Source organism: Momordica charantia (genome assembly GCF_013281855.1).
Source record: "Momordica charantia cultivar OHB3-1 chromosome 6 unlocalized genomic scaffold, Mcharantia_2.0 BLBB01000006.1, whole genome shotgun sequence".
NCBI classification, from domain to species: Eukaryota; Viridiplantae; Streptophyta; class Magnoliopsida; order Cucurbitales; family Cucurbitaceae; genus Momordica; species Momordica charantia.
The window spans coordinates 28,289,225-28,315,831 of NW_028275164.1; the positions used below are offsets into that span (position 1 = coordinate 28,289,225).

At 33.3% G+C, this 26,607-nt stretch overlaps 3 protein-coding genes across 5 annotated transcripts; 1 reads left to right on the forward strand and 2 right to left on the reverse strand.

The window, feature by feature from the left end:
• Positions 1-503: 503 nt before the first annotated feature.
• EMB1974 (NHL domain-containing protein) lies at positions 504-9,565 on the reverse strand. Of its 3 annotated transcripts, none has more exons than XM_022303949.2 (17): positions 9,368-9,565; positions 9,113-9,233; positions 8,556-8,644; positions 7,710-7,860; positions 7,451-7,583; positions 6,292-6,385; positions 5,877-6,017; positions 5,428-5,528; positions 5,008-5,121; positions 3,688-3,914; positions 3,414-3,472; positions 3,145-3,330; positions 2,930-3,053; positions 2,628-2,686; positions 2,234-2,379; positions 1,999-2,157; positions 504-1,085 (listed from the first exon to the last, which is right to left on the reverse strand). In XM_022303949.2, exons 1-17 carry the CDS (start codon positions 9,423-9,425, stop codon positions 780-782), a joined length of 2,268 nt encoding a protein of 755 aa, XP_022159641.1. In that variant the 5' UTR covers positions 9,426-9,565; the 3' UTR covers positions 504-779. The 3 variants fall into 3 exon arrangements, with proteins under 3 accessions (XP_022159641.1, XP_022159642.1, XP_087982104.1); XM_022303950.2 differs by having other exon boundaries at positions 8,556-8,654; positions 9,368-9,527; XM_088125978.1 differs by lacking the exons at positions 9,113-9,233; positions 9,368-9,565 and adding an exon at positions 8,742-8,980 and having other exon boundaries at positions 8,556-8,654.
• Positions 9,566-19,342: 9,777 nt separating this feature from the next.
• LOC111026042 (vesicle-associated membrane protein 722) lies at positions 19,343-22,260 on the forward strand. The gene is made up of 5 exons (XM_022304008.2): positions 19,343-19,648; positions 20,728-20,869; positions 21,008-21,128; positions 21,348-21,410; positions 21,896-22,260. The coding sequence occupies exons 1-5, from the start codon at positions 19,459-19,461 to the stop codon at positions 22,037-22,039; spliced, it is 660 nt and encodes a 219-aa protein (XP_022159700.1). The 5' UTR covers positions 19,343-19,458; the 3' UTR covers positions 22,040-22,260.
• A 1,008-nt stretch (positions 22,261-23,268) lies between these two features.
• Positions 23,269-26,070, reverse strand: PANC (pantoate-beta-alanine ligase). The gene is made up of 4 exons (XM_022300343.2): positions 25,303-26,070; positions 24,579-24,692; positions 24,125-24,256; positions 23,269-23,396 (listed from the first exon to the last, which is right to left on the reverse strand). The coding sequence occupies exons 1-4, from the start codon at positions 25,885-25,887 to the stop codon at positions 23,280-23,282; spliced, it is 948 nt and encodes a 315-aa protein (XP_022156035.1). The 5' UTR covers positions 25,888-26,070; the 3' UTR covers positions 23,269-23,279.
• Positions 26,071-26,607: the final 537 nt, after the last annotated feature.

A 26,607-nucleotide genomic window follows, 5' to 3' on the forward strand; every position in this document is an offset into this window, starting at 1 on the left:
GTTTTAAAATAGTATCTCCTAAAATAAGATGGGTATCTTTCAAGTTTTTACATTTTTATGAACTCAAATGGAAATAAGTTATTTTTTAAATAATTCTGAATAATTTGATGATATGTAATTTGAATATTTTTATTATTTGCATGAGTGCTTAAACTAACTCATGCGTACCTAAAATAACTTCATGAAATGACAATTTCAAACGTACGTAAATTCATAAGATTTTAGCCCCTTGTTAGATGATAACTTCGACGACTGTTATTGCACAAACTGTCAATACGAATATATATATATATATATATAACTCAATTTCTCTATAAATTAGCCAAATTAGTTCAAACAAATTGAAATTATCTCCTTGAGTTGCTTTAACGGCAAGCGATCAAGATATACACCAACATCCTAAATTAATCCAAAACATTAGTCACTCATCTCCCAAAGCTGATAAAGCCTCTAGAAATTAATAAAGGCCATGAGCATAATACAATGGAATTTTAATACCCGTGTAAAAGAAAACAAATTGAAGTTAACCAAATAACCATAGAACAATTGAATAACTATATAATAAGAATTGGAGCCCATTCGTCTAGCATGGCTCCCTTTTGTTGGGTTGTTCTTTCGTTTTTGTTTACCTGAGTATTCTTTCATTCTTCTCAATGGAAGTTCGACTTTTCATTAAAAATAAACATAGAATAGGAAAACAAATAAATAGAACAAGTATCACCGACTACAGTCGGTGATTTGGTACAACATGAAACATGAGCATCAACATAAATTTATGGTTATTGGGAGGCAAGTGATAGATTGACTTCAACTGAAGAGTCTGTGAGGATAATACCTTTGGAATTATCAGCTTTAGGGTGATCGAGAGAATCCAACTTAATCCTGACATGAAGAGGTTTCACGAAAATGAGCTCTCTCAAATACCTTTTACGTTTTAAAAGGAACTGAATGCAGCACTCTTTTCTTATCTTCCCTCCATTTCTTGGGTACAAAAAACCTGCTATCCTTTCTGCATCTTTCTCCTCGTTGCCTTCCCAATCTTGGTTTCTTCTCAGCCTTAAATACAGGGCAGCATAAACTATAACCTGTTTTCCAAATTACGGCAAAGTTAGAACTTCATGTTACTTCCCCTAAAACTAGAGAAAATTTTCCATTTTTCCTCTTTTTTTTTTTTTGTCAAAATCGACTGAAAAGAGAGTGCCTGTGTGTGTCGTGGGTGAGGTGAAGAGGAGCGGACCAAACTAGATGAAAACTACCCCATCTTAAGACATTTATACCTACTTTTTGAGTTACGACAATTTAAGAGGCTGGGGTAATATTGTTATACCTAACCCCCTTTTTTTAGTATATACAAGAAACACTTTCTACTGATATAGTTAGAAAAGGTAAACCTCTCTCCAAAAGTAACAAAAACCATGCAAATGTGAGCTATTAATTACAGAGGGGCTTTGACACCATTTTAATTACTAAATAGAGCGACTTGCTCAATCTACCCTTCAGATATCCCGAAACCCTACTCTATTTAATAGGAAGAAATTTGACAATTATACATGAGAAGAGCTTGGAGCTTGATTCTTTGAATATTCTATGGTCCTTATAAGTCCATTTAACTTATGAGCTAGACGTGTTTACAGTAGTCCATTTTTATCGGGAACATCAGGTTAAAATGTGTCCTGATGATCCAATAGGCAGAAGCTAGTAAGTAACGTTTCTACCCTTTGTAATAAGAAATATTTCTTTTGGGCTTGTTTTGGGACCATAGTCTTCTTGGTAGATGCCAAAATATGTGTCCAATTGGGAAAGCTACGTCAATGTATTATTTATCCTTTCAACCCATACACAGGAACAATAGCTAATCTATTGTAGTTCATAGGAGTTGTCAGTACCAGTTCCTTTTTCATTTCTCTTCCAAGAAAAATTTAATGATACATCTTTGTTTCCTAAAGTAACAGAAGGAATATTAATAAGAATAATAGTCTAACGTCATGGCACTCATACCTCGCTAGTTCCAGGACTTGTATTGACAGCACACTCAATCTGCACTTTATTGTCTCCTATATGATTAGAAGTTCTCGTATTATCTTCCACCATTTCTGAATCTGGCGGTGAAAAGGCTAGGCTATCCAACTCATCATACCACTGTTGAGCAGAACCAACCTACAACATACCAAAGCTAACAGATATTCTAAAACAAGAAAATCTCACTTGAACAAAAGATGTGCAGCAAGGTTACCTTTTCTGAGGGCCCAGCTACATCCTCGACAATTAAGCTTTCAGTTGCAGTTCCTCTTGCTTGTCGCCATATGCTGTCTTCTTGTAATGATTCCACAAGTTCAATATCAGCAGGCAGATCAACATTGATCTGTATACCAACCTTACCTGTGCAAGGAGAAATCTCATGAAGTTAGTATGCAAAAATATAAAAGATTCTCTTTCAGCATGTTATATAAAGGATGAGAGATACTAGAACTACAATGAAGACTGAAATTGCAACACGAAAAAAACTTCCTGGCTTTGAAATCAGGTCCAAGCAGAAGCTGTACTAGACTAGAATAGAACTGCCATTGAACTAAACTACTACCGAAGAAATCACAAATCTAACATTTCCGACTCCAAGAAGAAAGTACCAGGCAGCAGTCTGAAAAACTGAAGATGATCAATCCCTGCTCCTCGAAAGCTATCAGCACTGCAGTATCAACAAAAATGCATAAACAAAAGGTTAATGAGGTTAAAAACAAAACAAACCCAGAAAGGACTAAACGCGTGACAGTACTATGATGATAATGATAGAAGAGTTTGAAGAATACAAATTAATAATTTATGGCCTGTGCCCTTTTTAACCACATTCAATAACCAGGTCGATAGTAAATAAATTATGTGCATTTCAGTAAGATAGCAGCAAACATCCCAATCGAGTAAATACGCTTACGTGGTTATGACCTTCTCCGGAGGTGAAGCAAACCAATATGGTAATCCAAGAACCCCAAAATTTGAAAATTGGAAGCTTGAGCTCTCACCAGAATTTCTATGATATTTCAATATCACCTGTCCAACTTCAGAAGCGAAGTAAGAGAGCTAAATAGACTAGCAAAAGATGGTAGGTTAAGCAGCAAAAACACAATTCATGAATTGAAACATTGGTACCTGAGTCGCAAATGATTATGCAGTTCTGGAAGGGTGTACAGGAAGATAAAAGATCCAGGTATGGTAGCCCCCCTGTGACAATATTTGCATGACTTAGCCGCTGCAACCAACCAGTCGGGATCTGTTTCATAACAGACACTTTGTCTGTGATCAACTGTCCATAGGTCTCCATGATATTTGAAAGGCCTATTCACAACATAGATCTTTCAAATAAATTTTGCAGCCAAGATCAGTGTTGAGAAAGGAATCTATAACATTCTAGACTGTACCTCTAACAACTTCAATAATTTTTCCTGACACCAAATCCATGACCCATAGTGTTTGAAGACTGTAAAATAAATGAAACAGAAGCAACGTAGATCATGAGAAACCATAATCCATATGGAATGTGATGTCGTATTGAAGAACTGTACTTCAGTCTTCAGATAAGGAATATATGGTACCATATACAGCAAGAAAAAATACTGTACAAACTGCAACGAACTATTCACTTGTTAGGTGAAAAAATAAAAATAAAATAATGAATTGCACTTCCAATTCTACCTGCGGTTTAAAATTAATAATCTATCATCCACATATCTAATGATGTGCCAAGGAAACATCAGAGACTGCGGATTGAAGTCTTCTAATTCTCTCTCAGCATTACTTCCAAGACCAAATTTGTCCATAATCCAGCTCCATAACTGTGTACTCTTCTTACTCGAGTAGTTTTCTGGATAGAGAGTTTCCACAACCCGCTTGTCCAAATCAGCTTTCCTAATAGCATGGTTCTGGATAGTCAACATCCAGTAACGGTAAAAATTTTAAGAGACTTTTAGAACCAGCGAGAGAGAACCTGACTAATGTCATTGAAATTAATAGAGACAGGTACGGTGATGCATTTTTAGGAACAAACGACTAAAATAGATATAGACAGAAACATTATTTGTAGTCACTAATTAAAAAAAAACATTTAAATGGAAAAGTGTACATATATCTCCAACTAGTGCAGCACCAATCAATTTGAATCCTAAATTATATATATATATATATTTTTTTTTTTTTAAATCCGTGTATCCGGGCCAGCTTGCGCGCACCTTGACTAGTCACAGGTCAACCGCCTGACCCTACTACATTTGGTTGACAAGGTAACTCGTAGGATATTAAATCCTAGGTAGGTGGCCACCATGGTTTGAACTCATTCCCTCTAAGTCTTTTTACTATTTACAAAGGCCCTCATTGACCACTTGAATCATCCCATGATGGTTATATATATATATATATATATATAATAAATAAAACGTGCTTTTAATTTTATAGTATTGTCTTTTGTAGAAAGATCTCCCAATCTTTTCATCTCCTACACGTGGATGTCATTTTATCATTATCTTGGACTTGACTAGAATATAGAATGTGCAGCTAAGTTTACTATCAAGGATTGTAGGCTAGTACTAATGTAAAATTGAACAATATCTAGTATACTGCCAGCATGTAGATCTGTGAATATCAAGCATACGGCTTCTTGGTGGGGCTACTATTCACAAGAAGGTTTTTTGTAACTTCTTGGTGGGGCTACTATTCACAAGAAGGTTTTTTGTAACTACAGTCATCCTTTGATTTTGCAAGATTGGAGAGTTGTGATCGTATAGTCTTTAGGGGAGGGTTCTCTCTACCCTCCGCCTTTAGGTTGTCTCCCCCCTCTCATTTTTTGATACTAATATCATCTTTGTTTCTTATGAAAAAAAAAATAATAATAAATAAATATATATATATATATATATATATATATATATATATATATATCCACACATCTAGACTAAAGCAAATTTGATAGCTCTCTCACGTTGACTTGAACTACAATTGTGGTTAAGAACAAATGCATACCTCAGAGTCCACAAAATACAAGCAATTCTGAGTAGCATGATAAAAGGAAGCTGCTGGACGAGCTAATTTGACCAATTCAAATTCTCCATCATCAAAACCTGGATAAGAACCAATCTGACATATAAAAAATGTAAGAATCTAACTATTACAATAATACGGTAGTCTGTCTAAGAATTTAAAAGGTAAGGTACATGAGTACAAGTCCAAAATAATTGAAAGAAAATTAGCATTAAACAGAAGTCAGAGCAGCTCAAGAGAAACCTATTGATTCAAGGGGAACTTTTATATCATCACTATCAACGTGCAAGATCAACTATTAGCTTCTTTTTTTACCTGAAAGTGGTTTTCCTATAAATAAATGAAGATGGAGCTTTTCTTTTAACATCAAAGAATACTGTGTTGGATCAAAATTAAACATACAATGTCCAGAATCTTCCCATTGCTGTTAAATATGATAATCCGGTTATGATTGCTGTCTGAAAGGAAGAGTCGGCCACCCTTTTCATCTGCAGATATACAGCCTGTGATAATGGAAATTTATCTAAGAAATTAGAGAATCTGATTGCCACAAAAATAATGAATCTTCGAAGTGGTAGTAACTAATTTGTTAAAGAGAAAAGCTACACTTCCAGGGATATGTACTTGGTGGAGTAGATGATAAGGGAAAGGCATAGTTTCCATAACAAAAAGTTTGAAGGAATCAAATCCCCCCCTCCGCCCCAAAAATAAATAAATAAATAAAACTGTTTAATGCATAGCCCATCTCTAAGTACAAAGGAAATGCTTAAAGACAGAAGGTTTTTAAGAAATTTTGGAGCTTAAAGACCAACAGTAAGTAGCAAACCATCTGTAAGAAGTGAAAGCTGTACCTGGAAAGTGGAGAAGAAAATTCTGCATGAATGAACATGAATATGGTTCTGTTGTGATCTCCGCCTGCTTTAGGTAAGTGGTTCTCCCATTATTGGGCTGACTAAATTTCTCACTTTCTTGTTCTTGCAACTCCTCGATAGCTGGATGTGCATAATAAGAAAATAATGCACACTAGGAATTCGGAAAATGTATGCATGCATGATGAATGCATCCATTAAATGACTATTTACATAAACAAAGATGTAACGGGAAACAAATATAGATGTATTTGCACTGAATTGTCTCTTATCCAAAATAAACAAATAACAATATGGCTACAAGAATAAAATACATCAAAATGACCAGAATCCAGACACAACCATAACGAAAATAATGTTGTGGAAAAAGCACATAGAGAAATAAAAGAAGGTATACCTTTCCTCATAGTGAAAGGATCCATGTTCCTCTCATAGAGGAGTAAAGGATTTCTGAAGTTTTTGGAGATAATATAACAGAGCCCCCTCGCCATCTATTTGCACGAACCAATGATTTAAAAACTGAATCAGCCAACAATGCTACTCTTGCAATAAATGTTCAAAAAAAAAGGAAAATAGATTTATAATGGTTTAAAATAATATAGTTTCACAGATAATCATAAAAAGAGAAAAGACTACAAAATTCAAGAGTGGTTTTTCTGGAAATATGCTCGTCCAGAGTTTTTTTTTTTCATTATAGTGGACATCAATTCGAGCATGCAAAACTTAAAACACTGATACAGGTTGATTAGTACATTTGCAGAGCATGAAACATTGCAAACTTAAAAATATTGACGTGTATAAAAAAATTCTTTCTTCTTTCATCTCTTTCCTGTTTTCAACTATATCAGAAAGTGAGTGAGTCGGTCTCATATTAAACAATAAGATTCACAAGAAATGACGAACTTTATGGTGGTAAATGAACAAATGGGAACATCACTTCATTTCAAGATCATACTGCAAAAATTTTACATTAATATTGAGCTCCATTTTATCAGTTGGTTTTTCAATTTTAGCCAACCCACTTACACCCCTACTGAAAGGCCTGAAATCAATATCTCATAGAAGATGATAGATTTAAGAACATTCGATTTAAGAACATTATGCCAGTCGATCAAAATGATATATCAGCAAATCGATGCTAGAGTATCCAAGGGGTACCATGGTGGTAAGACCTCTGGAGTTTGAAGATCCTCTACAAGTTTTGGGTTCAAGTCTCTAGATGGAAAACTTGATAATTTATAATCTTTGTTGTTTTTACTTTTTAAAAGTTGGCGGGGTGGGCAAAGCCTCCCTGAAGATTAGTGGGTGGGCGGGCCATGAGCATAACGAAAATAGTAGGGCCTAAAACGACCAAGAACAAACTAATTTCATCCTTATGCAATTCCACCACCTTTAAAATGCTTACTCACATCATAGCTGCATAACATTTATCCAACTGAGGCAGAATGTTATACAAGTACCAATCATTCCCCAAGAGCAAGAATCATCAATCCCATATTCTATATCCCAATCTAACAACATGCATAAGGCAGAAAAAAGCAACACTTTAACCTCACCTCAAAATCCTTCTTGGACAACAAAATGGGAAACGAAACATATTCCTTCATTATAAATTGGATCATGTCAGTTTTTTCAGCAGCAGATAGAGAACTGGAACACTGAAACCCAATAACATGAAGCTGAGGAAACCTAAACATAAAGACATTACACTAATACTTAGCAAATGAACAAATAAAACAAAGAATAAGAATACTTAAGAAAACCCCAAGTCAGTTTGCTGTAATTGTAAGCACCTAGAATGTGGACTTCCATTACCTGTGCTGAAGGAACTTTACATTTTCAACCAGAAAAACAGATTCAGAGCTTGCCATTGCAAGAAATTGATCGGCAAGAATTAAGAAGATACCATCCTTCTCTGAAAGTCCTTTATTTCCATCATATGTATTCAACCAACGGTGGTTAGGCCCTGCACATTTGCACAAAAACAAATAAATAGGAGAGAGTTTGAGGAAAAGGTACCAACAGAAGTTACGCTGCATTTTGGTCATATCAAATATAGTAGCCAATTTTGATACATTTAACTGCAAACACAATATATTGTAAATGAAACAAGAACCTGGTCAGGTCAACAAACCAAAAAACCTATTGCATATAATAGTCCAACAAAAAAAAATGTCGGTCTAGAATTACAAAGTATGAAAAAAATGCCTTGGTAATGAGTATAGGATTGCTACATCATAACAGCTTCAAGTTGGCCATTTATTAGCATGTTTAGTAGTCACATAAAATATTGGTGTCAAAGGTGACTATTTCCTCCTGAATAGTGAAAATTGATGCCCTGGGAGTAAACTTGAGAACTTATCAGCACAGTAGCACACAAAATGGATCGTGACAAAATCCTTCATTTCAATTGATTGAAATATGAATCTAATTTGATGATTTGTGTTGCTGCAGTTCAGCACCTTATATGTCTCAAAAACTAGCAAAATAAAATTAAACTTATGAACTACCCAAATGTAAAGATGTATAACGATTATTTTTCTTTAAATGAAACAGAAGATTAATCATCTCTAAGAAGATACCTGGCTGTCCGAACTTTACAAGGGGGAAAGGAGTGTTGATAGAAAATAAGAGATATAAAGAAAAGAGAAAATGCACGACCTTCGGACTCATCTAAGGTTGACTTAATGAAGGATAAAATATTATTTGCTGCAGAAGACTCGCATTGTAGCTCTGTTGTAGTGGAAAACCTGAAAAAGACTGTCAAATATAAGTCAGACAGACAACCAAAAGTAACAAGATTGAAACTACCAATTGTAGACCAAATAATAGGACTACTTAACCAACCCAAGTTCCAAGGTGAAAGCACTATTCAAGATCAAAGTGCCCTTCCTTTTTGCTCATTGCTATATGTTATCTTCATGGCCCGAGCAAAAATTATTCAACACACTTTTCTATTAACAGAGCGAGCAAAAAGTGGTATTCCGGAAAATCCCTGGGAATTGTTTATTTAGAGGCCAGATAGGTTGGGTTTTGTTACAAAAGGTGTGGCTCCGGATGAGATTTACAAATAAGAACTTCCCCCTCGTAGAAGGAATTTAAACAGCTGGTTCCACAAAATAATACTACATAAAAAACATTTCACGATCTAATAGAGTACGAACATGAAGACAAAAACTAAAACTATTTCAGATGTGAACATATGAACCCAATTATACCGCAGAAAGTGACGTCCATCGTCTACAATCCTTTTATTGATTCCTTCAGATGCATGAAATGGAGCAACGGCCAATGCCAAAGAGCTGACAGCATCACTACGGTGATGCTGATGAGAATATCCTGGTGCGAAGAAGAAGAAAAAAAAGAACTAAGCGCAACAACGAACGAAGACATGATCAAATGCAACCGAGAAAATAACGCTCTTGGAACAAAATCCAATTTAAAGAGCAGGACACGGCTCGCCGGAGGATTACCGGAGATTCGGGACAAATGCCTAGAAATTTCTTTGAGTCGGCGAACCCTAAAAGCCATAATCGTTACAGAAGAACCAAATGACGTCAGGTCGACGGGAAGTTCATAACCTTGACGCGGCGTAGACGGCGGCTGGGTTTATTGGTTAGGAAGGGTTTTAGCGGGTTTTCTGCAGCTTTGGCAGAAGGAAGCGCGAAAGGGCAAAAAGGTACTTTTGTCCTAGTTTTTTTTTTATTAATTTATTTAAGTACAACATCTAAAGCTCGAGTTCATCTAATCGAGATTAAAGACGATGCTCTGGTAGAGTCTTCATTTTTTCTACTCTGTCCTTTTTTATAAAAAGTAGAAGTATATATTTAAGTTCAAGTATAGATCCCTACGGTCGTAAATGGATATTAATGCTCTAGTAGAGTGAAACTTTATTTTATCTACTATGTCCTTTTTTTTTATAACATGTAGAAGTATAGATTTAAATTCAAGTATAGATTCCTGCGATCGTAAATGGATATTTAAGCTATTGTCTAATCGAGATTAAAGAAAATGCTTTAGTAGAGTGAAACTTCATTATCTACTTTGTCCTTTTTATAACATGTAGAAGTATAGATTTAAATTCACGATCCTATCATAAATGGGTATTTAAGTCATACTTAAATACCTATTTATGTAAATAATCTATCTATATCTATAATTTATATATAAAAGTATGTCTAAAATAAATTTTTAAGAACATTTCATTTTTAGTTTTATGTTTTTAGAAAAGATATGTTATTTTCACGAGTAAGTTTTTCACAACTTTAAAAATGTATTTAAAATTTTTGTCAAATTTCAAAAACAGAAATAAGTTCTTAAAAAACTACTTTGGATGGGTAACATGTTTGTAAAAAGCACCTAACAAAACAAAGACACGACTAAAAAGTATTGTTTACCATCTTAATTCTTAAAAACATTAAGCCAAATACAAAATAGTTACAATGAGGCTCAAATAATTTAAGGTTAGATATCATTTTGGTTCATGTGTTTTTCAACTTCGTTTCATTTTGATATTGTACTTTTAAAATGTTAATTTTTATTTATGTATTTTCAAAATATTCGTTTTGTTTCCTCTACTTTTAAAAAGTGACCATTTTGATTGTTTACTTTTATCTGTAATCTCATTTTTTTATATCACAATTTCAACACGAAACTATATTCAGTATTTTTCTTAAAATGTAACCGTTACTTGTAGGGTTTTTATTATGTGTAGAAATTGTGATAAAATTTTACAAAAATAGACTAAAGTAATTATTATTTTAGTAGTACATTGATCAAAATGAACATTTTTATAGTGCATGAACTAATTAAATGAACCAAAGTTAAAAGTATAGGAACCAAAATAAACCTATTAAAAATACAGAGACAAAAATGAAACAAGATTGAAGTATGTATACAAATTAGTATTTTAACCCATTTAAATTGTTATTTATTTATTACATTTTGTTTAGAATGTTGATATTATGTCATTTATCCATTTCTAGTTTTACATGTCATCAACAATGGACTATTACAAATTATTTTGATAGATAACTAACATTGAAATTAATAGAATAATTTTCATAAAAGTAGAATTTTGGAGAAACTGTTTCTGAACCATATTAATCTAATTTTTTAGGACAAATTGCAATGCAGATGTTGTACCAGAGCTTTTTATTAGTGGTAAAAGTTGGAGTCAAAACGAACATAGTTATCTTCAACCAAGAGGTTGTGAGTTCGAATCCCTCTCAAAACATGTTGTACTAAAAAAGAAGTGGTAAAAGTTTGAACTGCAGGGAAGTGATGGAGAATTTAGATCCGGTTCAAAAAAAACTTATTTAAGTTATTTACTTATAACTTTGTATGATTTTAATCTATTACACAACAATTCTAAATTTATTCGTGGAAAATCTCTGCAATATTTTGACTGAGGTACCAACATGAACGTAGTTCAACTGTAATTGATACGTAACTGTAGTGAATGGGACACGTCATTGAAGGAAGCAAATGACTTAATTTTTTTTTTGTGTTCAATATCCATATAATATATCGCTCACATCAATATTATTTGATATAAACAAGAATATTCATCTGATGCTGGTTTCTTGCTGGAAAGAATAAACCAGCACCATTGAGGAGGCTCTTGAACCCGGGAAATGAAATCTAGCCCCCATTAGGCCCAGTTTTCCTTTTGGACCAACAAAACTTTGACCTCAACATCCTTCCTCTTTAATAAATACGTATTTTTCTTGTCCTTTATATCTAAAAATTTATATGAATTTGAATTAACCGGAAACAAGCATACCTTTAAAAGTAGATTACAGAGTAAAGATACATAATCTATCTTAAAATAGTTATTACGAGTAATCTTTTTAATTTTTTGACATATAATTTTGACTTTTTAGAAAGCAGATGAAATAGTTATTTAATTATTTATTTATTAGGATAATGGTGAAAATTTAGACTCAAGAGAAGATATTTTTTCAAGCAAGAGAATGTCATTCCTTGCTAATTATAATGCACTTTCCGTTTAACCTCCAATGAAATATATATAGAAATACATCTTATAATTTTAAAGCATATTTATTTATGGTTGAATTATATGAAGTTCATAACAATAGTATATTGGAAAATATATATTTAAAAAACTATCAAAATCTCTCTCTCATATTATGTCTTTATATTTTAAAAAAAATAGGGTGATATTGGTTTCTTTCCTTCTAAAAATATATTTTAAAATGATAAGGACTTCCATGCAGAAGAGAGGAAAAAAAAAAGATTAATCAAATGGACAAGAACTACTAAATTTTCAAATCATAAAAGTATAGAGGGAGGAAGGGACATAAGTCATAACGAGACTCATGAATTCAACGGAACATAAACAATTGAAAGAATTATTAATTAGATATAAAAGGCAGAGATAAAAATTTGTATTAAATATTTGTAAATAAAGATTAAAATTATCATTTTTTAAAAAATGTATAGGAAAAACTAATAGGGATTAAAATGAAGTTTGAAAGTACACTGAAGTAATATTTAGACGTTAAGTTTATAATTTAAGAATCAAATATTTCAATTTGAAAAAAGAGACGGAGACGAGAGAATCAAAAAATGAAAGATGAGAAATTGAGCACCCACCTTAAAAATTAATTCTTATCTATTTATTGGTATCAATATTGTAGAATTAAGTAGTTGTCACGTAAAATTAGTCGAGTTGCGGGTAAACCGACCTAAGTACTCATCGATATCAAGAGAAGAAATAAAATAAAATAAAAACAAAAACATTGGTTACCGCAGCTTTTGTTGTGAAAGAGAGGACAAAGCAAAAGCCAAAGGCCAAAACAAAAACAAAAGGCCCTCCATGATTTAATGATTTAATCTGCTGCATGGCGCAGTACAGACAAATCTTACACCTCTGCCCCACCTGCCAATCCGGACCCTCCATTCTGATTTTTCTTCCCCCTCCCATTTAATTTTCCTGCGATTGACCCGCCAATCAGACGTCTCAGATTTCACCACTCACATGCAACCCAAAGCAACAATACTTGTGCTAAACCATCTACTACTATTTTTTTTACAAATAAAATAGAGAAATGTACAATAATATATAGGACTATGTTTAATTTTTCTAAATAAATAAAGGAAAAAGAGTGTTTCGAAGGATTTTATGGTGAATAATAGTCAGATGTTAAATACATATTTTCATTTTTTAAATATATTTATTTATGTATAAAACTTCTTTCCAAAATCTCTGCGTGATTTAGTAATCTATAAACAAGTATTTTTTTAATTTTATATAATTTCTACATGTTACTAAACCGCATGAATTCAGAAAATACTTTTTTCATCCCACCACTCCCTAGTCAAACTCTCAAACTAAAAAACATCCAATACTATACAAAATTATTAGGACGACAAGCTTGGTCAATATCGAACTCTCACAAACTTGTCCTTAACCCAAAAAAGGCTCCAAGACTCGTATATGAAACCTGAATTGCATGAAAAATATTAAGACATCGTACATGGTTAAAGTAAACCAAAATGCAACAAAAATGCTGAACTTAAACCTTTTGAAATTGTTTTTGAATTCTATTCGAAAATATATGAACGCAATAGAAATGGACAAATTGTTTGGGGATTGAAACACAATGCCACTAACAAACAAACAAAGATAAACATTGGAAAACAACAAGAAAAATTATCTAGAGTAGTATAAATCTACATATTATATTAATTAGATCAAATATTGTCACCACCACTATTAAATCATTCAACCAGTGGTATTAAAAAAAAAAAACAAGGTTTGTTTTTGCATTTTTCTTCCCGTCAAACATTTAACGGCCATAAAATTCCTCCTGTTAAAAAGCTCACTATTTTCTAAAAAATTTTATACCAAATAACTAAACTTGGAGTTAAGATATCATGACCACTCCTCAAATTTAGAGAGTTGAATCCCCACTCTAAAATGTTAAGGATATACAACCAGATTAACCAAATTAAACAAAATTTTCACAACATTGATATCTCTATTCGTAAACTCAGAGATTGTTCTTCGCTTCTAAACCAACACAAGAATTTCTCCTCGCAATCTATAGTATATATTCATGCGATTGTAATTCTGTATATGTTTACATATGAAGAGCGAAACAAAAACCACAAAAAAGAGGGGGATGAGAAAAAAAAGGAAGATGCAGCAGTGTAGCTTTAATGGCGAACTCAATCGTTAATCAGAATCCCACACGAAGACGAAAAATCAGTGCAATCCATAACCTCCGCCGCCGTTAATTTACAAAAATACTTCCACATCTCTGCTCAAACTGCACCTTCCTCTCCGGAAATCGGCGATGCCTAGTTCGATATCGGATTCGGACCGCTCGGAACTTCGTGAGCCGCCGATTCAAATCGACGATCGTCTCTCCGCCGCCGGAGCGATTTCGATTCCGAGTCCGACCTCTGTTTCCTCGGCGGATTGCTCGAGGAATGTTCGACCAGACGCCTCTGCGGCTCCAAGGAAGCCATGGAAGAGCTGCTCGGCACGGCGGCGGCGGCGGAAAGGAAGAGGAAAAGGAAGATGAAGAGAAGCGTTAGAGATGAAGTTAGGAGAGATTGAGGAGGAGAATGTTGGCGTTTGTGGAATTCAGAGCTTCGCGATCTGGAAATTCTTGTTGCTGCCATGCAAATTCAGGGGAAGATAACGCGTTCTGAAGAATTCGGAAGGTTCAAATAGCCATTGGAGAGAGAAATGGCAAAGTGAAAAGTGAAAAGCGAAGAAGATTTGAAATTCGATACACATTAAATTTTGTCTGAGAAACAAAGCTAACTTGACGTGGGGAGATTGAAAAATGAAAGGTGCTGAAATGGGGGAACGGAACGGACTCGATTAAAATTACCATTAACTCCTCCTGTTCTTCGCCGTCAGTGGTCCTATGATCATCCCCTCCAATGTCTTTTTCTTCTTACAACTTTTATTTTTTCCTTTACGTTTTTTTTAATGATTTATTGACGGCATAATTATAATATATTTTAATAATAAAAAAAACATTTCAAGAAATATAATATTGAAAATCCTTGATTTAAGGACAGAAAATTTGGCAACTCAAGCCTATGTTTTTGCATTTCTCTATCTTAATTGTTAAACACTTAATGGTGGTGAGAACAAGCTTGTTTCCTATGGAGCCAAGTATTTTCTAATATAATAAATGTAGTAATGTGTTGAAATTGTAATTAAAAAATTAGATTAAATATAAAAGTAAAAAAACTAAAATGGTATAGTTTTCAAAGTAAAAAGACAAAAATAAACATTTTTAAAGTATAAAGATTAAAATTAACCAAAGTTTAAAGTACAACACCCAAATAATATTTTAATCAAAATAACAATACTTAGCTGTTGACTTGCCATCCCTCACTTACCTCATTACCATTAAAATTTAGATAAATAGGAGAGAAAAATATATAAAAAGAGATTATTTTTTATTTTTCATTTTTCAAAACATCAATTAGCTGTCAAATATCGTTTGTACAAACGGTAGGGTTGGATTACCAATTTAGTACCTATGGTATGTGCATAGAGTTTCAATTGGTCCTATGATTGGTCCTATAACTTTAGTCTAGTTTCAAATCAGGCATATTTGAATGTTTCAATTTGATTATTTTAAAATGGTCAAGCTTCACAGATCATCTTCTGTTTGTTATGATGACGAGTCATTGTCATATTGTATACACGTCTTTATTTATTTAACAATGAACTAATATTTTAAATTTGGTTGATTTTGTTAGCTGAATATATTATGATTTAAGAAAAAATGTGGGTTTTTTAGCAGATAAAAAAGTGTTTAAAAATTATTTGTGAACCAAATTATAGATTATAGATATTAAATTGAACCAAATTGTAATTAGGTATATAAAATAAATATTATTAATATTGAATAAGTAATTACAACCATTACCTATCACTTATGTATGTATTGCATGCATGTTGCAATTGAAAACTTAATAGATTTGGACATATGGGCTTGATTTTGTTGATTCACTTGATCAAACTATGGACAAGTTTGGTTTTATATGTAAAATAGCGACTGCGTGTTCAAATTTTGAACCATCGAACCGAGCATATATAATTCAATGTTCAAAACCTCATCATTATAATTATTTTAAAAATTATAAATTACAAGGTATATTTTGCCTATTTATATGGGTCCAAAGAGGAAAAAAAAATGAACTTCATTGAAACCTAACTTCATTAAAACTATAAGCGAATTAGTTGATATCATAAACTAAGATAAATCATGATGCACCCATGACAAAACATTGAATTTTGAACCTACTTTTGACTTTTCCCTTAAAAACATTGCATTTTCCATGTGAGATTTGTGTCAATAGCTAAAAAAAGAAACACCTACAATTCATAAATAGACAGATAATAATATTTACTCAAAAAAGTATAGACAATAAATAAATATTATACACATCAATTTTCCAATTTTGTTTATAAATTGAAGCGAACTAACACACAAAAAAGAAAGAAGAAGAAAGCAGTAAATAAACTCATCTTCGATGAGGCTTAAATCCCTAAATTCGGAATTCGATAGCATCGTGTATGTACCTCTTCCAGTCAAATGTTAATTTAAACATAGTTCAATTACTTAACTCTTTTTACTTTAGATTTTGATTTATTTTGGGCACTGTATTTTTCTATAATACTTTAACGTTCGTTTTAATCCACGTACTAAAAAACAACGACCATTTTAGTCACTTCATCTTTATTTTTATCTCATTTATTTCGATCAAAATTTTATTTCCTGACACTTTATACTCACTAAATTTCTTGAAATGTAACAATAAATTTGTATTAAATAGTTTTCATTGTGTATAAATTTTGTGTTATAGTTTGTAAATAATAATCAAAATGACCATTTTTTAAAGTACAACCGAAACAAATGTTCTGAGAGTATAATAAATAAGACGTTACATTTATGTTGCAGTTATATGTTTGACTTTTTTTTTTAAGAATATTATAATCCAGATAATGGGCGGGAATTAAACTAGCAATTTACCAAAAATATAAATTAATATCTTTATGTGATTGGCCCTTTCTCTAAAGCTTAAAAAAAAGAAAAAGAAGTTTAAGTCCAATTCCCTTTGTCGGGTGGGAAAGATAAGAAAGATGAGCATTTTAATTTAATTTGTAACTAAGGAATCGAATTGACAAAGCACGTAACGTAGAATATGAATTTTCCAGCCATACATTATAATAATATTCACATCTGACAGTTTTCTTTTCACATATGATATTATATCTGTTTATTCTTTCCCCACTTGGACACCAGCATATATGCCAATCAACACAAATTTACTTTTATAACACATTATTTTTAATTACTTTACAATTACATAACGACTCTTCGAAAAGGAAAAATAAAGGGGGATTAATCTGAACTTAGATTTGATTGAATTAGGTTATAAATTTACTTTAATTGATGTGTGCTGTGGTGGGCTTGAATAAGTTGAATTGGTTTTTTTTTCTTTAATTAAAAGGAATTCCGCTAAGAAAGAAACACCACATGGACTATAGATGAAAAATCTTCCTAGACGACAAACGAGAAGGAAACTGAACAAAAATTATTCAAATACTCTATAATGTCTTGAACCCCATTGCATTCTTGAACAAATGACTTGCATTGTTTGGTAATTAATGAAATTCAAGATATGAAGGGGATTTGATTCAACTCTAACTCTTAAAAGGTACATTTCGAGCGTTAATTTGAGACCTCGTAAAATAGATTGAAGTTCTGTTAGAAGTGGAGAGAATTGTAACTTAATCATATTTTTCAGCCACCATCATGAATGAGTCGAATTTGGTTCATGAATTGATTTTAAATTAATTTTAATTGAAATAAATGATCTCTAGGATATTAATTAGGAATCTATGAAAAAGTATTTTAAACCCGTCTTTTGTTTTAAAAAAATTTGTAAAAATATGTAAATTGATGTTCAAATAACATTATTTTAGTTATTCTATGATTTGTTGAGTCTCAGTGATTACGTAATTAAAAGTTCATAACAATCCGAACAACTAAATTATGTGGAAATAAATTTTTAACTTGATTCAATTTAATTCTTATAATTAAATAATTACAAGATAAATATTTTTGCACGGCTTGGTTATTTCCACTGGTTGGAACTTAACATAGACTTTGAATGTATGGTTTATGAAAATACAACAAAATAATAAAAAAAAGTTTAAGGCTAGATTACATAAAACATCCCTAATCTTCTCATTTATCTAAAAAATATTCTTTTATCATTTTTAAAAGTTGTAATACTATCCTTATATTTTATAAATGTTTTAAAAATATCTTTTAAATAAATATCAGTTAATATGTTTAACACAAGTTGATAGGACATAATACAATGTAGCAGTTAACATCTTGACCTTATCTTAAAAGTTCTATTCCTCCTAAGTGGGGTTTGTTTTTCCATTATCTATCAAAATTTGTTCTAATACATTCTAAAAATGATAGCTTCATCCATATTTCTTTTTTTAGATTTAATGCGCACAAGCTTTCATATTAATTACCGTGTCGTTCTAAATCTGCCACGTCAACTTTTCTTTTAAAATATTAACGAATGTTTTATCAAATGATATTTTTGAAAAATTTATGTAATGTCAATTGGAACTCTTGAAATGATAAAAGGTATTTTGAAATAAATGATAAATTTTAAAAATATTTTTTGTAATTTAGCATAAAAGTGAAGACCAAATAATTATTTCATAAATGTCCTTAGCAGCCGATTCAAGAAATTGAGAAATTCTAATCAAATTAAATATGATTTTTTTTAGTTCACTTAAATATGATTGAAATATATAATAAAAATTTAAATAGTGTAGATGTCAATTCGGCAAAATATAACTCTAGTTAGTTAAGGTCCTAAAATCTTTGTTGTAAAAGAAAACATTGTCAACTTAGTTTGATGTCAGTTGATTGGATTGAATTTATACTAATTCAATTAAAAATCCGTTTTGTCAAACTTTATTATCTTAAACTTAGACCATAAATGTATAAAAAAAAAAAATCTTAAACCATAGATTAAATATTAACTTACGCCTGTCTACTTCAATATTACCTACTACTTTTAATTGGAAAAGTAAAACTCTATTAAATTTCTTTCAAAGGGAACAAGTTAGTTCAGCGGTCAAAACGCTGCGTCTTACAAATTCGCCAATTTTGAAAATTATATATATTTGTTGCGCGTTCATAGACGAACTTTCCACGTCATCACACTGTTTGTTGAAACTTTTTTTTTTTGGTTTTTTTGTTTGCTTGTTTGTTGTTGAAACTACTTCAGAGGAAAACAAGAAATATAAATAAATAAATAAATATTTAATTTTCGAGAAAGAAACAATAGCGTGGCATTTCCGTAATTTTTGATGAAATCAAAGGGTAGCTACAACTAACTCAGAAACACAGACATGCCAACTTTTCGAGCTTCCTCTTGAAGCGAAGCGGAGCCTTCTTTTTCTCTCCATTTTTTCGTTTCTCCCCTCTTCCTCTGGTTCGATTTAGGGCAAAATCCATCGTTTTCCATGGGGCAGCAAACCTTGATCTATAGCTTCGTTGCGCGTGGGACTGTGATTCTCGCTGAGTATACGGAATTCACCGGAAATTTCACCAGTATAGCCTCCCAGTGCCTCCAGAAGCTTCCTGCCACCAACAACAAGTTCACTTACAACTGCGATGGCCATACCTTCAACTATCTCGTCGATAATGGATTCAGTAACTTTCTCTATCTCCGTTCATTTCTTTTGTCGATAGCATCCTTGTTCTGTTCCTACGCTTTTCGTGGCTGTCGTCTTTGATTGTTTATTTTCTATCGAAATTGTTGTGTATTTCTATGCGATTATTTCTGAATCTCTTGTTTAGTTTTAACATGTTTTCATATTGATATTTGCGTCAGATGCGATTCTTTTCTTTTCTGTTAAATCGCTTCTTTGTTGTCTACGTGAACATTGGAAATTATAGGAAACTACTATCATAAAGAATCGCTTTGTAATGAACTGATGAGAAAAGTAATGGAGCTTTCGGGCCTATGATTATCATTCCAGTTTGAAAGATATTACGTACTTGAAAAGCGCGATCGTGAGAATTCCTTTCTTTAGATATGCCACAGCTCGACATTATTCCGCATGAGTACCGTTTTAGAAACCGGTTTTTGAAGATTTCTTCGTTTTTATTCTTTGGAAGTTGTTTGTGCGAAACCATTATTGCAGATGTGGTATCCGAGAACTCTGTCAGTCATCGTATCAATATTTTGAAACTGTAACCTCTGTATATGACGACAACAAATCTCTTTACACTTAAGTCAGTTTTGATGTTCTTTTCTCGCATCACAGCTCTGTAAAATTAGCATTCTCCTGTTTTGTTAATTACTCACTCTCCTCCATGGCTCCACCTGTAAGTTATTATCTGAGTTTTGTGATTGACATTGTATTGTCCTGGGGATGTTTCTCATCTCAGTTCATTTTAATGGTTTCTGAGTTGTGTTGATCACTGCCTTTATTATCATAGTTTGAGGTTTAGTCAAGACCTTTGGTTCAGGATAATTGAAGAAATAATTGACAACCAAAGGTTATCTACTTATGGATATCGCAGAAAAAACGTACAATGCAATGAAGCTGTACTATCTAATCCATAAAGTTTATACATGCGTGCTTCCATGAGAATGACTATTCTTCAAATTTCTGAGCGACTGAATTTGGATCCTAGTGATGTCTTTGTTTTTGCTCATGCCCCATACTGCTCTACACATACATACATAAGCAAGTCTAATTAATTCCATCTCTTTTATGTTGCAGCTTATTGTGTGGTTGCAGTTGAGGCGGCTGGCCGACAGATCCCCATTGCATTCCTTGAACGGGTCAATGAGGATTTTGCGAAGAGATATGGAGGTGGAAAGGCTATGACAGCAACTGCGAATAGCCTGAACAAAGAATTTGGGTACATTGTTGCTTCTGCAATTATTGGATGAATGCCCCTTTATCTCTTATCCAGAGTTAGATATAAAAATAAATGAACGTGCCATTATCTGTTCAATGATGTTACATATATTCTAATAACTTCATATTTTTTATATAGATCCAAACTGAAGGAGCATATGCAGTACTGTGTGGATCACCCAGAGGAGATTAGTAAGATTGCCAAAGTTAAAGCGCAGGTTTCTGAAGTCAAAGGAGTAATGATGGAAAACATTGAGAAGGTAAAAGAAGTTTTCTTACCTACCCCCTAGCGTCTACCACATACAGCCATTACTTTCCGCCTTTCCTTTCAATCTCCAATTTTAGGAAAACGCCTTGTTCAAATTCTAAATTAGAATTATTATTTTGCTAATAACATTTGATCTGATCTAATCGTATACTTTATCTTATTTTGTTGTATCTGTAAATATTGGTCTGCTCACTAATTGTTCTCTGAACAGGTTCTTGATCGTGGAGAGAAGATTGAGCTTCTGGTTGATAAGACAGAAAACCTTCGATCTCAGGTGATCGTCAGAAGGAACCTTTTTCTTTTCCTGCCTTAATTATGACTGGTGATCTGAAAATGAATTTGCATGGGTATACATGTTATATAGTTCGAGGAAATTTACTTCATGATAGACTGGTTGGATCACTTGTTTGACTCAATACTGCCACGAACTGTGGGAATCTTTTATCTGTTTCTAAGACGTATATCTTCAAAAGGACATGGGGTTTAAAACTTATGACTGGGGAGCAACCTCAAAGACCATCTGATTTCTTTTTTCAATTGTTAATATTTTAGCTTATTCGTATCAGAGTATTGTCTGTTGACCTCGCGGGGTCTACATTCTCTCTCTTTAACAAGGATCAGAATGATACTCCCAAGTAACTTGAATTAGGAGAAAATGGTCATAAAAGCGGTAGATTATGTTTACAGAACAGGAAATACAAAATCTTACCATGAATTAATACAGAATTTTACTGACATATGATACCTGCGATTCTGCAGGCGCAAGATTTTAGACAGCAAGGAACCAAAATGAGGAGAAAGATGTGGTATCAGAACATGAAGATAAAGCTGATAGTTCTTGCGATCGTAATTGCTTTGATTCTGATAATCATTTTATCTATTTGTGGCGGCTTTAAATGTTGATGGGATCCTCTTTGCAGCATTAGGATTTTGGTGATGGATCAGTATTGATCAGACAATTTTATTCATGCTTGTTTATTGTACAAATCGTTCGTTTCCATGTTCCACTTACCCTTACGTAACTAAGGACCTTGTTTTGTATAGTTTGTGCGGTTTATATTCTTTTGACACTTTGAATGGAAATATATTTGTTTGCCAAATAATACACACGTGGTTGTGAATAACGCATTGATTGTGCACATTTTTGGTTCTATTATATGCGAGCTTTTTCGACCTCATTTTTGCATTTTGATCTTCCGGAATGTGGTCTACATTATATTTGGAAATTTTACAGGTTTACCCTATTATATGATCAGATTCGAGTGAAATTTCAGCCTTTTAAAATTCAAGGCTCGATTAGGCCCAATCAATCAACCACTTACGATGACTTTGCTCTTACTAATATTGGCGCCTCACTTGTGGCGAGTGACAAACCTCCAAACCCCATATCCTAGCCATTGTTTTTGTAAGACGAATTCAAATTTGGGGAATACTGCTTTCTTCGGTATCATTTAATATATGCGAGGTCTAGTTACATTAAAAATTTATTTTAAAAAAAAAGTTATGATATGAAGAGAGTGATACTAAAAAAAAATTATCCCAATCTCAGATTCTTAAATATGTTTTTACACTATTCAGAAACATAAGTTACCTTCTCTTTTTCACTCACCAATCTCACAAACTTTCATTTAAATGCATTCAATTGATTCCAGCTGCTCATGGCTAGCTCATAAATTTTTGAAGAAGAGTTATGAAGTCAAAACTAAATGTAAAATAGAAAAGTAAGCTCAAGTTTATGAACTTGTACTTGATTCGCGTGGTTATAATTTTAAAAAATTAGCATGGAGATTTCATGAATCTAAATTTATATCATACGTCTATGTAATCTATAAAATTAACAAATCGCAACCAAATATCGTTTATAATCTTACCTCATTCAAACATGTTTTTGAACATACTTAATTGGTGTTAAGAAGGAAGCTAGTGTCTAAATCAGGGACTCAAATGATATAAATCATGAAACATTTCCTTATTCTTTTCATTTAGCGTTGAGATTGAATTCAATCAGTATATTGAGACATGGCTTTCAAAAGGAGTGGCCATTTTTACAGCCATTCTCAATTCAGGTGCGCCCCCCCCCCCCCCCCCCCCCCCCCCATGAGCAAACGTGAGCAGAAGGAAAAAGAAATAAGTGTTCAAATGTTCATAACTTTATTTCCATATTGTCTATGAGCCTGACTTTCCCAAACCAGGCAGCAATCAAGAATACAACTGGGCTCTTGATCTCCTCCACCACCTCTAAACTCTCTTGTTCCACAATCTGCCACCAAACAAAAAACCACATGACAATTTTTACATACTCTCGATCAATCAACCCATAACACCAGCAAAATAATTTGTTAAAATTACTAATTAAATATCTAATCGAAGCGTTCTTGAAAGAAAAATTTATGCTTTCCAAAACAAAAATTCAAGAAACGTGTGTTTCCGTGTTTTGGATAACATTATGTAAATAAAAGTTGTTTTCTACCATTCTGGTTTTGAAGAATCGAAGTTAACCTTCCAATAAGCTTAATACTAGAGGAAGCTTAATACTAGAAAATCTTGATGTCTCCTGGGTCCGGGTCTTGGGGTGGGCACGGGTGTCCTGGGGTATAGGGGAGCAAAGCTCCGAATCCCAATTATAAAAAAAAAAAAAGAAAAGAAAAAAAATAACCTTCCAAAATAATGGACTAGAACTAGAAGTGAACCATGATTTCGTATACCTAATAAACTTTTGAGCAGCCCCATTTTCTAGTTTTTAAAAGTAGCTTTTGGAAACAAATGCAAATGGCTATTTTTTTTAAAACAACTCCTTTCATTTTCATCCTTATCAGGAAAAGTGGTTGTTCAATAAAACAATGGGATGGACAAGCTACAACTCCACAATATCTCTTAATTAAGCTGAAGGCTACACAAACAGAACATCAAAGCTTAATATAGGCTCCCAAAGTCAAGTCTCAAGTCGGAAAGACTTCCTAATTTAAAATTAAATCATCTAGGGCTCACCTCAGCATAATCAAGTCGTCCACCGGCTTCTAGTATTTCATCGACCATCATATTCTGCAATTTTTTGCAATTACGTTCACCTCTTTCTGCTGCAGATTTTGCTTTTGACAATGACCTGTTTATAGACAATGCCTATTGACAAAAGATGAGATGAGAAAGGGAAATTAGTTTCTGAATCTAAGTAATCAATCCATCATGAATGATAAAGGCGAAATTCTTTGCACTCTGCAGAAACTATAGTTTGAAAAGAGGTAGACAGAAAGAACTGTGATGGAGATGAAATAATACTTCATAAAATGAAATTGGCTCTTCTCATTAAGAAATCTGAGAAAGCATAACACACTATTTAAAGAATAATTACAAAACTAACTAAGACTAACCAACAAATAACAGTCTGATAAAAGTAAATCACAACAACTAAACAGACTATACTACTTAGTTAATCGAAGAGAACCTTTTGTCTTTCTTCAGGTGAGAGGTGCACATTGCGAGAACTCAATGCAAGACCATCAGCATCACGGACGATTTCAGACCCCACGACTTTTATAGAAAAATCAAGGTCTCTAACCTACAAGAAAGTTGAGTGAGAAGTATTATCACCACCAAACAAGTGCATTTCTTAATCAAATGACAGCAACTGGCAAATCCAATAAACTGGTCGGAGTCTAAGACTAAAGATGATAAGGTTCAGAGAAGCATATATTAATATAATCCAAGAAACGAAGTGAAACAGGATGTGTTATATATGTTCTACGGAGTTCTAAACATATATAATCCAAGAACCTTGTAAATAGTGTCCACCCATATTTTAGACTATCAAAATCAGAACTAAATGAACTCCAAGGGACAAGAACTCAAGTCATACCCTGTGGGCTATATTGCAACCAAACAGGAAAATCCTCTAGATCATGAACTATTGGCTCTAGGCCAGAATCAACAACTCGAAGTGCTTTTCCAACATACTGGTGAGAATTTAACTACCAGTTCATCTAATGGTATTGATCATTATCCATTTGAAGTAAGTTCAATATTCGAAGAAGTTTTTCCTTATAAAACTTTCACTAAAGCAATCAACTTCAGAAGACAAGCAATGACTTCTGAGCTCTAAACAGACAGAAAAATCAAAGCCATTCCTCTTCATCTATCCCATAAAGAAACAAACAAAAGTAAAGACTCACCATCCGCCGAATAATCCGCCATTGCTGATAATCCTTCTTCCCAAACACTGCGACATCAGGCTCCACAATATTAAACAACTTGGCAACAATGGTGGCAACTCCTCTGAAGAAAACAGGCCTACTTCTCCCACACATCCCCTTCTCCAAGCGCTCCACTCTCACCCATGTCTCATGCCCTGAACCAGACGCCTCCAGGGAAGAAACCGCCGCCCTACCATCAGAACCGCCGCCATTTCCGCCAAATTCCACAGCTGCGTCTACTCCATAGTCGTAGAGATTATGTGGATGGAAAACAACATGGATTCCTCCAGGAACAGCCATGAGCTTCCGAATATCGCCCTCGAAATCTGAAGGGTAGGTGGAGAGATCCTCGGAAGGGGCAAATTGACTAGGGTTTACGTAGATTGAGACCACGACGAGGTGGGTGTGCTTGTGGGCCTCTTCGATGAGCGAGAGATGGCCGTCGTGGAGATACCCCATGGTGGGCACGAGGGCGATGGTTTTGCCTTGGGATCTCATGGCCCTACACCAGGTTCTCATCTGGTTCTTGTCTATTATGATCTTCGGCTTCTCCTTCCCCGCCATTGGAGATTGAGACTGGAACTGCAATTTCACAGTGATTCGAACCGGTGGACGAAATTCGAAATTCTATGTACTTTCGACTTTCGAGAGAACCGCGAGCAACAAAAATGGAAACTGAAAGCGAAACCCAACACGAACCACGAACCATCGCGAATGGCTTTTTGAACACCGCGCTCGATAAAGCTTCGAAACAATTTTCTTAAAATACATTTTTTGTCCCAAGGTCTCCCATAGATGTTTATTTTCTCCGGTCTCAAAATATACCCTCTAATCTTTAGATTTAAAAAATGATTCTAAATAATCCATATATCATAAATTAAAAAATATAAATGTGATACAATAGAGTTGACAAATTTTAATATAACTTTCGATGAATTATATTTCACAACTTTACTCCTTAGACTCAACTTTTAATAAAGGTGAATTAAGATATGCCTGAAATTTCAGGATCGTGAATCATGATCGTTAAGTGAATCTTACACATCAACGTTATAAACAAAAGACATTCACCACATACATGCTTGTACATGAATATGATTGCTTGTCTTAAGAACATATCTCCTATTCTATTGACTTTGAGTGTTAAAAGCTGATTTTCTTTCTAGGTGCACATTTGTGCACTTTTCGAACCCATTGAGTTCTCTCAAATATGATAATTCACCATAAACAACCATATATGTCAATATAAAATAATTTTATATTATTTTTATTCTAGGTGAAATT

Excerpts from the sequence above, each read along its gene's own strand:
- EMB1974 (XM_022303949.2), bottom strand. The coding sequence starts at position 9,425 with ATGGCTTTTAGGGTTCGCCGACTCAAAGAAATTTCTAGGCATTTGTCC. Across the intron at positions 7,584-7,709 it reads GTAAAGTTCCTTCAGCACAG|GTTTCCTCAGCTTCATGTTA; the intron begins GTAATGGAAGTC and ends CTTTATGTTTAG. Across the intron at positions 2,158-2,233 it reads TAGCTGGGCCCTCAGAAAAG|GTTGGTTCTGCTCAACAGTG; the intron begins GTAACCTTGCTG and ends GGTATGTTGTAG.
- LOC111026042 (XM_022304008.2), top strand. The coding sequence starts at position 19,459 with ATGGGGCAGCAAACCTTGATCTATAGCTTCGTTGCGCGTGGGACTGTG. Across the intron at positions 19,649-20,727 it reads TCTCGTCGATAATGGATTCA|CTTATTGTGTGGTTGCAGTT; the intron begins GTAACTTTCTCT and ends TTTATGTTGCAG. Across the intron at positions 21,129-21,347 it reads TGATGGAAAACATTGAGAAG|GTTCTTGATCGTGGAGAGAA; the intron begins GTAAAAGAAGTT and ends TTCTCTGAACAG.
- PANC (XM_022300343.2), bottom strand. The coding sequence starts at position 25,887 with ATGGCGGGGAAGGAGAAGCCGAAGATCATAATAGACAAGAACCAGATG. Across the intron at positions 24,257-24,578 it reads CACCTGAAGAAAGACAAAAG|GCATTGTCTATAAACAGGTC; the intron begins GTTCTCTTCGAT and ends TTTTGTCAATAG. Across the intron at positions 23,397-24,124 it reads GACGACTTGATTATGCTGAG|ATTGTGGAACAAGAGAGTTT; the intron begins GTGAGCCCTAGA and ends GTTTGGTGGCAG.